The sequence below is a fragment of the Leiobunum rupestre genome, chromosome 6 (genome assembly GCF_980474605.1).
Source record: "Leiobunum rupestre chromosome 6, qqLeiRupe1.1.hap1, whole genome shotgun sequence".
NCBI lineage: Eukaryota > Metazoa > Arthropoda > Arachnida > Opiliones > Sclerosomatidae > Leiobunum > Leiobunum rupestre.
This window is the reverse complement of record NC_143389.1, coordinates 12,735,474-12,747,788: the sequence shown is the minus strand read 5'-3', so window position 1 is coordinate 12,747,788 and position 12,315 is coordinate 12,735,474. Positions and strand designations below refer to the sequence as shown.

Sequence of the window (12,315 nt, the reverse complement as noted above, 5' to 3'; positions counted from 1 at the left end):
CTTCCATATGCATTGTAACCAAGGATTCTTTATAAAGAATCCTTGGTTGTAACGTTGTCCTTGCGAAAGTGAATTTCAAGCGATCTCTTTTGGCAACCATGGTGCTAGTTTTCTTCAGTCCAGATGACCTATTCAAGTAGCTGGCGTTGGGAACAAAAATTGTACCGACTAACAAAGCTAGTTAACTAATATTTGGTTAAAGACTTTAAAGCTAGGCCCCATATAGTTGTTTTAATTACACTTATACTCGCTCGTCCAATAGTTTTACCATAGATTCAATTAAAGAGACACAGTATCGTTTCAGTTTCAGTAATTTCCCGCACTTGTCACCAGAATTTGATTGGTCTGATCTGCTATCGTGAGGATAACCCAATTGAAATTCGATTATACGGCCCTTTAAATCCTATTTTAGTAAGGCAGAAGTCGATTTAATAGGTAATTGAATACTTTAGGTGTGGATAACCGTGGGCCTTTCCAGCGAAATATTTGTATACCCAAATATAATTTCAAGAATGAAATTAACATTTTATTAATCTAACCAGGCCGACGTTGTTTTTACAAGGAAATAATAAATACACATTTTATAATGACATAAAGTCACATTAGATAACAGATTAAAACAGAAATCTACAACGAATCAAAATTAGTAGATTAATGCACGGTGAGATAATTAAATGAATTTGGAATTAACATTTTTCAGTTCATCTAAACAATTCTTAGCGTCGTTCTCCGCTTCTTTTTGGTTATCTCTGTATGCTAATTTCAGGGCTTCCTTGCAGTGCTTTAGCGCTTGCTCATTGTCGCCAGACTTCAAGAAAGTAGTCCCCAAGTTGCAGTAGAAAGCGGACAAATCGGGGGTTCCGTTAGCCCGGCCCATCTCAATAGCGCTGCTTAAGTAGGCAATGGCGGACTTATAATCTTTCCTCAACGTGGCCACGCTGCCGATGTCGTTCATGATAACCAGGGTCTGATGGTGATCGGGTCCATTCACCCGCTTAGACACTTCGAGGGCTACTTCGAAACGGGATTGCGCTTCTTTCAGTTGTCCTCTGGCCATCAAAAATCTAGCGTACCAATCGGTACCCATGGCCCACAGGACAATCGTATCAACCTCCACCTCCGATAGTTTCGCGGGTTCCACGTTCGTGATGTTTTCCATTTTCTTCTTTTGAGTGTCGATACAAAATTTGAATCCCATCTCGGCTTTGTCTAGTTCTCCCTGTTGACTCGCTATTGCCGCAATCTTCAAGGATATTTCCACGATCGCGTTGTCGTCCTTCGGAGTGCCTCTGCTGATTAGTCGTTGCATGACGTCCACGAACAGAGTTTCCGCTTTACGAAAGTCGCCTTTCCGGAAAGCGACGTTAGCGAGCATATCGTGGATGTAAACGATGGCTTCGGCATCCAACCGCTCTTGCGCCATTTTCAGGGCCAAATGCAAGAGCCTTTCGGCTTGATTGAAATCTTCACTTTGCATCGACAGAATGCCCATTTTGATAGTGTGAATTAGCGGATCTTCCTTCTCCTCCTCCTTTGCTAGTCCTAAAGAACTAAGGATTCCGCACAACATTACGTTCCGCGGGAAATGGTTCCTTGAACAAAACATAAAATTATTGTTAATTGTGCACGGGGTACTTCGGAAAGTTCCAGTTAATACATATTTCAATTTCAAAACTACCAAAAGTTAATAAATCAGCCGAATTGCTATTTCGTTTCTATATTTTATTTTTTGGTAAAATCCTTTAATAGTAAATTCGGGCAGCTCCGATTCCACAAGCACCCCAAATGAACAGCTTACTACTAATAATTTTCGTCTTTGGGGTAAGTGTAGAGTAAACAAAAATATGAGAAAAAAAAAAAATGCTCTTTTTTCCTCCAGAGTAACGAAAACATTCCATTTACTCTTTGCGCTACAGGGATGGCACGATATTGAAAAAAAAACCACGGTTTTTTTCAACCTATGGTTTTCCCAGGGCCCCCACTCAAATCTTAAATTTTTTATAGGAAAAATAGGATTATATTTATAAAAATATAGGACTTTATAGGATTATATTTATAAAAATATAGGACTTTATAGGATTATATTTATAAAAATATAGGACTTTATAGGACTATTCCCTCATAATTATTTGTCCCTCATAATAGGACTATATATGCTATTTAATTTACTAACTTAATGCATTTAAAAACAAAATCTATATTTAGAGAAATAAATCTTTGATTTTCACTTAAAATATTTAAACGATTTAACCATTTTATCACAAAAATATACTAGTAGCTAACCATGTTAACAATAACAAAAGTATAGACTAGAATGACTTGGTATAGGAATTTAACCTATAGCTAAATCTAGCAATTTCACTGCGTGGTTGGATTTGAAATGGGCAAAATATCAAAATTATAGGATTTTATAGGACTTTTTCTAAAAATATAGGATGTTATAGGACATTTTTGAAAATATAGGATTTCATAAGAATTAAAGGACCGTGTGGAATATCGTACTTCCATGGTTTTTCCCACATCTAGTGGCAAAATTAAATACAAAATAAATAATAAAAGCTGTGATATTCTTCTACTCTACTCATTCTTCTTCTGGCTTTTCTTCATCTCTCCTATTCGCAATGACCAAATTAGTCACTTAATAGATACATCAATGATTCATTTAGCCTGAAGAGATTTTTTCCACTTTTTTCCGATTTTTACCAGTTTTTCCCACATGTCCAGGCAAAAACCGGTTTTGCCAACCCTGTTGCGCTACCTGTATAGTCTACTAGGATTTAAACAGTTCTATGATTGCCACCAGGAATCCATAACGCTCCCCATATTCCCCGTGGTATTTTATGGCAGAACATTATTGGTTGGACCAAAAGCACTTTTCCCGCTTTAAATGACGTAAAATTGGGTGACGTGAAAGCTCTCGCGTTTGATTCGTTATTAAAAATATACATGGTTTTGTTAGTCGTCTGCTAGTTTTTATCTTCGGGAAAAAATGGCAGAACCCATTAGCATAGTTTATTTACATGCTTTTCCTTTATTAGAATCCGCGATGGATGAGTCATTAAAACCAATTCATTATTTAGAACATACAATAGTTTGTAACCAAGCTTCAAAGAAAAGAGCAGTAAAGATAAAGTTTATTTTCCTCCAAATCCTGAACAAAGGCCTAAGAGCTCAGATTAAGAAGCATGGGGTGAAGCAAATTGCTATCAAAATCCTGTGAGAGTTATCATAACTTCCCACAAATTAAAGGCAATCCTATCATGATAGGATTTCAAACATGTATTCTATAGTGCTTGGCACAAAGTTTAAAAACCATTCAGTCTTTTGACTCTTTTCTTTGCATGAACTCAATACAGTCTTTAAACCGGCCAAGAAGGGATAATTAAAAATGCCGTTCTCTAAAATATGTTGATTTCCGAAACAACTGCTTTTAACCGTTTTTAAAGTTCTTTTATAACTTTTTTCTTTTTGGTCTATCAGAACTTCATAACATTATAATCAACTCTACCAAAGACCATATTAGCGTATCTCCAATGACCTTGACCCAAGACCAGTGTGAGAAATAAGGTACTATCACAGACCAATCGCCAGTTTAAAAATTAAATGCTTGGGGTGTTAGTGGCCCTGGTGACCACTTAATTAATTCAAAGTTTTTTCCCTTCAAGATTTTAGGTCATTAAAAAAATAGTACATTAATCCCTAAAATTGTTTGGTCTTTGCTTCTTGCTGTGTGCTTGGCCTTGTGTCAATTTTGTGTATGGGTGGGTGACTGGGTGTCGGGAGTCTGTCTACTCTACACTCTACACACAGTATTAGAAGGTGTAGTAAATCGTGCCATAAAACATGCAAAGATAATTTAAACTCGTACTCACTCTCTCGCGCGTTGCCGATAGAAAACTCAGAAAAAATTCGCTCCATGGTTTGCGCCTTACCGCAACCGATGGAGCCCGATTTTTCTGAGGTCACGTGCCGGAAAAGGGTAAACGCTTCGTAAGAAAACCGTCAATGGTAAAGCTCTCAGTATTCGAATCTAGGGTACGAGTTTAAATTATCTTTGCTAAAACTAATCGCAAAAAGACGAAGTTTTCCTCCCTAACAGAAACTAAACATAAGCTAAAGTTGACTCCTTTCAAAAACTGTATATTCAAAATTTTCTCATATTCATGTTCAAAGTAAAAAATAATATAGTTCCTACGTTTATTCAGCAGTGGTTCCCGGAACACACTTGTGATACTATAACTAGGGGTATAAAATTAAATTTCTTCGCCGGAAACGTTTACAAAAAATATATTATTAAAAGTACAAAAGACAAGGGTATTATTGCATGGAATGACTTCAATAGTACTTTAAAATCCCTTCAAACTGTTAATAACTTTAAAAAGAGTTTAAGAGTAATATTAAAGGAAAATTATATGTTTCTAATATTACCTCTAATAGTCAACAGTTTGGGTTTTTTTTAATTTAAGAAGAGCTGCGTCAACGAATTGTAAGCGCTTGCCGGGAAGTAACCCCGGAAATGATTCAAGCCGCCTTCGACAATATGATTGTTCGCGCCCAAGCCTGCATCGCAGCCGAAGGTGGTATTTTCGAAACGTACTTATAAATTTTGTTTGTAAGTAGATAATTAAAATGTCTCTTTGTTTTTTCAAAAAATTCGCATTTTTCATCCTACGAAATTAAATCGTGTAATACCTTCTTCGCCATTAACTATTCGCTCGCTTTGGGACGAAAAGAGTACACCTTTTACCCCAAACTACCAACTTCTTCCATACTATAACAGCCAAACTGTATTTTGAAGTGGCTCGCTATTTCCTAAAAAATTACTCCAAAACTAGCGAATAGTTTTCGCCTAACGTCTCTTCGATTTTTCAGCGGTGTTTATTGCATTAAACACCAGATAAACAAATTTCCGACTTTCATAAAGTTACACTACTCTCCCGATGGAATTAAAAAAAAAAAGTTATTTAAGCTTGCCCAACTGGTCACTTTTTCAAGTCGTATTTTTTTAGTGAAAAAGACGTCTATTGTTTTCGCGCCACCGCTATGTACGTTTTCGGTGACGCTCTACAATTTTCTCATTGAAAATTTTCTTATAGCACCTAGCGGTTAAAATTTAAATTTTCAAAAAACGTGAAAATATTTTTCGATTTAGATGCAATTTTGGTAGAAATTGTCCCCCGGCACGTATAATGTACAGTGTTTCTAGAAAACATAGTTCTTGAAAAAAATCACTTTTTCGAACAAAAAAAAACACTCTGTATATCCCTAAATATTTCGGTAACCACAGATGATCTATAGCAAAGGTTATCTCCCCCTTCCAAACAAGCTCTTGTGGTTTGGTGGGGGAGTGATAATTGTTGCCACAAATCGGAAATATTTCCAAAATATTTTCTCACGTGTTTTTCGTACATAAATAAAATAAAAATAAATATAAAATGTTTTTTATATTATCTTTAAATATATTTTGTGAATGTTTTCAGTTATACGAACCTTCCTAATCTAGTTCGGTCTTATGTCGCTTTTGGCATTACTTGAGATCCATTTTAAATTACTTTTGTTCAAAGGAAATTGTATTAACAATTGTAAATAAAGTTTGGCTTTAAACCATTTCGAAGAAACTTTAACCATCTAATAATTGCTGTTTTTTTATTATCTTTAAATATATTTTGGGCTTTAGCTAACTGTTTTCAGTTGTACGATCCTTCTTAATCTAGTTCGATCCAAATCGAAACTCTATACGATAATCCAGCAACCCTGCTAAATTGCGTCATATTGTTTAGTTACGTCTAAGCCTTATTGTAACCCGTCAAGTATACTACTTCACTATCCCCAAATTTAAAATTCTTACCGATTGACGAAAAAAAAACTTACGTCCTGAGTGATTCATACGCATTGCTTGAGACCCATTTTAAATTACTTTTGACCAAAGGAAATTGTACTAAATAAACTAAGTTTGGCTTTAAACCATTTCGAAGCAACTTTAACCATCTAATAATTGCCATACCATAAAAAGTCAATTTAACTGCCTAGTTAGTAATTAGCGAAATTGAACGGCTCGGAAGTTCGGAACAACTAATATTTAGTTAGTCCTTTCAGGGCCGATTGTGTCAAACGATTGATGGATCTGGACTCACGAAATATTATCCGCACTCGTTTAGAAGTATCTACTATCTTGTACATATGAAGGGGACAGTACAAAGAACTTAAATTTGTAAACACCTTTATTTAATATTCTGAAACTGCTGCAAACATTTCATATAATAATTGGCAAAAGTTTGGAGTGCAAACATTTTTATTATAATTTCTCATGTTTCATATCAGTTTAGTAAATGAGGCTAAACGAGGTGTACTAAAATGTTCCATGGGGTATGCTAAAAAGATTAACAACTATGGAAACGTAACTCGAGTTGAATAAATTAAATAATTTATACAAAATGATTTGGTTTGAAACACCTTGAAGAAACTGGGATTATTATCACTGTCGAAAACTATAAGAACGGATTGGTAATTTAAATAATTTGATCTGGTTCTATTTCAAACCATATAATCTGTTCGATTTCAGTGTGTGGTAATTTTAATCCTTATTTGAATTTAAATATTCCTGAACAAGGTTATAATCAAAACATTTCAAGGATAAATTAATGAAAAATAGCCGATATATTATTATTATTATTATTAAAAGCATATTTATTGAGGATATCAACAATTAGCCAGAGGCTAGTTTACATATTGGCCCACTAAATTGAAGTTAAAACAGAAGAAAGAGAAAAGTTTAAAATTTGTCTAAGAATTTTAAACAGTCTTTAGGTAATCTAACCACTTCAATTTAAACAATTTTAAGTCTTTGATGTTTATACTTTTTAGTTCCAGTGGTAGGGCATTCCAAAGTACTGCACCACGATAAGATATTTTGGCTTTATGATGATTGGAGTTTTGGGTTTGAATAAATAAATTTGTGTGAGATCCTCTGGTGTTATGCGAATGCATAAGGTTAACATTTGTAAACAAACTTCTTATGTAAGACAGGGGTTTGGCTTCTCTGAGAGCCTTGGCGTTTTTGCTACAGTTTTTCTGGCCGAGATTTCATCCATCTGGTTCTGTGTAGACTTCTGTCTTAAAAAGAAGTATCGGGGCAAGACTATTCAGATTTTCTCGGACAGTCAGGCGCCCTTAAGGCTCTTAATCAGTTTAGTATTACTTCTAAGCTCGGTCTTAGCTGTTTGGATCTCCTTTCGGAACTGGGCACCCATAATAGGGTTCAACTATATTGGGTGCCTGGTCATAAGGGGCATCATGGCAATGAGATGGCCGACACTCTGGCCAAGGAGGTTGCGGAGGCTAGGTTGTTAGGTGCTGAACCTGCTATTCCGATACCCAATGGCCTGGTTCGCGGCCATGTGCATGGCACTATGACTGAGAGACAGGTCAGGCTTTGACTTGAGACGGAGGGTCAGAGGCAGGCCAAGAAGTTTATTCCTGGGTCTCCTATGAATAGAGCAACTGAGTTGCTTTCACTCTCTAAGAGTAGTATAAGGATGGTTACGGGCCTACTTTTAGGTCACTGCCAGCTTAATAGACATCTGCATCTGATTGGTGTCAGTGAGATTCCTTTGTGCAGGGCATGCCTTGCAGAGCAGGAAACTTCCTCTCATGTCTTTTGTGTCTGTGATTCTTATGCGGCTCAAAGGTTTGAGTACCTTAGTATGCATAGGTGGGAAACGAGCGATCTTTCTAACATCCTGGCGAAGCAAATCTTGCACTTCGTTTCTGAGACTAGGCTTTTCCATGTTTAATTGGCTGGGGCTGCACAATGGACCTCTGGTCGAAGTGCTAGGTTGGGTCTAACCCAACCACCCAACTTTTACTAATAATAATAATAATAATAAGACAGGTGTAAGTCAGGAATAGTTTTGAAGACAAAAGTGGCTGTATGAGTTTTTCTTCGTGTCGAGTAGAGTCCATGATAGCTGGGTATGACCATATTTTGTTGAAGTTCTTCATTTTACTCCTAGGATAATCTTTTCCATAGAGTTTTGAAATACTTGAAGTCGTGATAAGTTTTCTTGAGATGCATTGCAGTATAATAATAATAATCAGCTAGGCTAATACCCAATGCACCACCTTGGGCCTAAGTCATCAAGCGACTTTTGAAGCCTTTAATTCAGGTGGCCGGGTTATAATGCGTAGGAGGGTGGTGGCAAGCCCTGCATGCCACGCGATCGAGCCAACAGCTCCCTACACTAACTATTACCATTAACCTCAACAAGTTTTTATGGAAGGGGAAACCGAAGAGCTCGGGGAAAAACCCCTTAAACCAGTGGGGAGAGAACTTGCAAACTCAACGCAGAAGGAGTTGTTCTTGCTGCGAGGTGAAAGTGCTAACCACTCCGCCACCCCATTATATATATATATATATATATATATATATATATATATATATATATATATATAATCTCCATAATCAAATATTGGTAAGATAGAAGTTTTATATCAAAGCAACAGAATGTGAGATGGAAGGAATTGTCTTACAATCCTAAGTATGGAAATTCTTGATTTAATTTTACTAATTATACTTTCAATTTGAGGAGTCCATGTTTGGTTTCTACAAGGTGGAAACCTAAATATCTGACTGTTTTTACTCTTTTAATCCCAGTAATTGGTAAAGAGTTTACTTCGACCATTTTTTGCTTGTTCATGGGACCAAAAAGTATGAAATTTGATTTTTTAGCATTGATAGACATGCTTACTTTATCGAACCATTTTACACAATTTTCATATTCAGCATCTAGCTTCTTAATTACTTCATATGGGTCCGGATCTTCTGTAGCCGTTGCCGTGTCATCAGCGAATTGATATGGTTTAGTAAATTTTAAGTGCTTCAGAAAAATTATTTACATAAATGGAGAAGAGAAGTGGTCCTATTATACTTCCTTGTGGGACTCCCAGTTTAACAGGTCTGAGTTGATGTTTTCCCATTTATTGACACATACTGTGTCCGACCAGAAAGGTAGGAGTAGAACCATTTAATTGCATCCCATGAACAACCTATTTTCAACATGCTCGCCAGTAGTATCTCATGATTAACTGTATCGAAGGCTTTCTAGAGATCGATCAGTAACACACTAGTAATAAGTCCAGTATCCTTATGATATCAACTAGAGGGACTGTAAGTAACGTGGTTGAATAACCCTTACGGAAGCCAGCTTGATATGGATGAATAATGGAGTTTTTTTTCAAGATTACTTGATATTTGTTCACAGACGGATAACTCAAGTGGTTTGGATACAACTGACAGTACAGAGATTTGCCTATAATTATCTGGGTTTTTGAGTCCCCCCCTTTTTTTAGGTACAATTTTCGCAGTTTTAAAAAAATTTGTGGAAAGGAAGAAGTACTAATACATGAGTTGATTATGCTCCTAAAAATAGGAGGTGCGATACCGTCTATTCCATTCGCCTTTGATTTCTTTAATTTGTCAATATATCGTTTTGTAGTAACAATATTTATGTTTGATAACAGGGTGACCAGGGAAAGGCTTTGAAAATTTTATAGGAAAAATAGGAATTTTAGAGGCGAATTATGAGAAAATATAGAAGACTCAATGGGTGAATTATAGGAAAATATAGGAGACTAAATAGGAAAAATAATAAAGTAATTATTGCATATTGGTATACTTTGACTCAAATCACCTAGAATATTGATAATTTCCTGTACACTGCTTTCTTCCATTATTGGATCACTTAGCCAATTTACAAAGCCCATACATTTCAAGATTTTGAAAGTGGCAGTGTTTTCACCAGATGTTCTATGACACGTACCAAAAAGTTCTTCCATTTTAAAAAGACTTAAATTTTAGGAAAATAAAGGAATTTACAGGAAGGCATTAAAATTATAGTGTGGTCACCCTGCAGATAAATTTAATATTTTTAAATATGGTAATATTTTAAGTGTTTCAGTAGGTTATTTATGCTAGAGATAGTAAAAATGTCATGGGTTTGTAACAACAAGAATATATTTATTTATACTTGGGGAAAATAAGTATGTTGATATGATAGAAATTCAACACATTTGACTTTTCTCGCATCTGTAACCACCTCAGTAATGCATCCATCAAATCGGTGCAAACTGGAATCTGTTAAGTTAGAGGTATTAAAAAATCCACCCAATTGTTTAGATACATTGCTTTTTCACAACTTATATGTAATCCTTACAGGCAATGACTGGTAGACACTTTGGTAAACAAATACTTAAAAGGTGTAGATAATTTATCTTTCTACTCAATTAAAAAACTTTTACAACGAATGAATTATAATTATCTAATATGTATGATTTTGGTATTATCGAATAAAATGGAGTGGTTAAGAGTTTTTTTAAAGATGTTCTGCCAAGGCACGAGGAATATACTTTTAAGTTTTTTACTATGGACGCACCTATATATCAGCTTAAACCTGTAGGAAAAACTTTTATAAATAAGGGGGTTACAAGTGTAAACAAATAATAAACAACGATATTTGATTTCTGATGGAAAATCTGTATCAAGTAAAATGAATAGAAACATTCGGATATGCTCTTGCAAACTTTTTTCATGAAAAATTAGAATAAAATGGTATGACAGTGTACTGAACCGTCTTTTACAATGATTTTATCATATACACTACAGTTACGATAGTTAATTACAGCCGACATTATCGGCCATGAATAGCCGAATGTCTACCTTTAACTTATGATAAAATTTTATTAATGAAGCTATTATATTGTCTCTGTCATTGGCTTGACTTTATAAAATTTATTTAGTTTTTTAAAGGTAATTTCGTCTTAGATAGGAATGAAACGCTGTAGCCTTTTAACTCGGTCAGTGGTGGCAAGGAGACGGAGAAAGGTTTTCTAAGTACAGTTGTTGATATCTTTACTACATTTTTATTTATTTCGAATCTAGAAATGAAATTAGTTTCCACTTCTAAATCATCCCTCTAGAGTGCAAGGATATCATCAACATATATAACTTCCAAAGAGATATAGTGAAAATGGAATATTTTAAAGCTGTTTGCCTACTTAAATATCACATACAGCTCTTTTGATATATCTTAAAAAGTTGCTTAGGTGTATTGATATGGGGGTTTCATCCATTTCACTTCAAATAGTTTTATAGGACCCTGTATAATTAGCCATCAAGTTTTGATACACAGTAGTAGTTAGTCTGTTGTCACTTTTGTAACAACTTATGATTGTTTTATGTTATTTGAAACCCTCTTTGAGGGTGTGGCTCCTGCCACCCGTGAGCTACTGTTGAAACCGAATTTTTCCCAGTCCGCTACTCCTGTATGCTTGCTTTATTCCTTCAAGATCCCACAAGGGTGCATTTTGCTCAAAACAGTTTAATTGAAAAGACAATAATTATAGAAGTTATATTTGGCACAGACATATTTACCACCAATGCTTTCTGATGGATTGTTGTAGAACATATGATAAATCCCTACCTTTATGTGAAGATGTACTATCTAACACTACATTAGGACTAACAAGTACTAAGACTGTCCTTTAATAAGGGAGCTTTCTCAGAATAGCTGCTTAGCTTTACAAAATTTAACTTAATTAATCTATACTAATACATTTAATCTATTTACAAAAATACGTCACTAGCTATTTTTAATCTACCTAGATCCCCTTTAGCTAAGAAAGAGCAACCTGTTATAATGGTAGGCAACTATTTTACAACCAACGTTTTGCCCATCTATAATGATTTCAGGAATAGGAGTGCATGTAATATTATCTAAAAATAAATAAAACCTGCCCTCCAAACAAACTATATATATTTGTGAAGGTAAGGCGGCTTTAACTAGGTCCAGTAGACTCCACCATCCAATTTTTCTATTCTTAATTTTGTTGTATTAATAAATGACTGAACTTTATGATAGTTGCTTAGTTCCCTTCTTTAAATGCATATGAAAATTAGTTCGTCACAAGCTTGACCAGCTAGTGTTTTACAATCGAGCCACCACCACCTTATACAATTATTCGCAGGTTGATGAACTCGCATTTGTACGAGGAGAGGTTATATTTTGTTTTATCAACTTGTTTTCAATATGTATTAAAGGGCAACGCAAGTGAGCTGGCATTTGTGTGATATGTATGCCAAGTGCGAAATTTACGGTAAACTCTGCGTGGTCTCGCTAGTACCGAGTGGGGGTGTAGGGGGTTAAAAAGCACGGTGCTTTTTCTTTTTTTTTTGCCACAGAGCTTGCGTTTCCATTTAAATATCCAGTTTGATCATCAAAAAATGGTGTTTGCAGTTTTGCAGGTGCTAGTATTTTATAC

At 35.3% G+C, this 12,315-nt stretch overlaps 1 protein-coding gene across 2 annotated transcripts; it reads right to left on the bottom strand.

The window, feature by feature from the left end:
- Positions 1 to 542: 542 nt before the first annotated feature.
- LOC149939299 (tetratricopeptide repeat protein 19 homolog, mitochondrial-like) lies at positions 543 to 6,078 on the bottom strand. 2 transcript variants are annotated; one of them, XM_090177890.1, is made up of 2 exons: positions 5,872 to 6,078; positions 543 to 1,592 (listed from the first exon to the last, which is right to left on the bottom strand). In XM_090177890.1, the coding sequence occupies exons 1-2, from the start codon at positions 6,000 to 6,002 to the stop codon at positions 671 to 673; spliced, it is 1,053 nt and encodes a 350-aa protein (XP_090034016.1). In that variant the 5' UTR covers positions 6,003 to 6,078; the 3' UTR covers positions 543 to 670. The 2 variants fall into 2 exon arrangements, with proteins under 2 accessions (XP_090034016.1, XP_090034017.1); XM_090177891.1 differs by having other exon boundaries at positions 5,849 to 5,916.
- Positions 6,079 to 12,315: the final 6,237 nt, after the last annotated feature.

What these genes read in the sequence shown, in the direction of transcription:
- LOC149939299 (XM_090177890.1), bottom strand. Translation starts at nt 6,002, where the DNA reads ATGGCAATTATTAGATGGTTAAAGTTGCTTCGAAATGGTTTAAAGCCA. An exon ending in GCGTATGAATCACTCAGGAC is followed by an intron (nt 1,593 to 5,871) that starts GTAAGTTTTTTT and finishes GTTTTGTTCAAG; the next exon opens with GAACCATTTCCCGCGGAACG.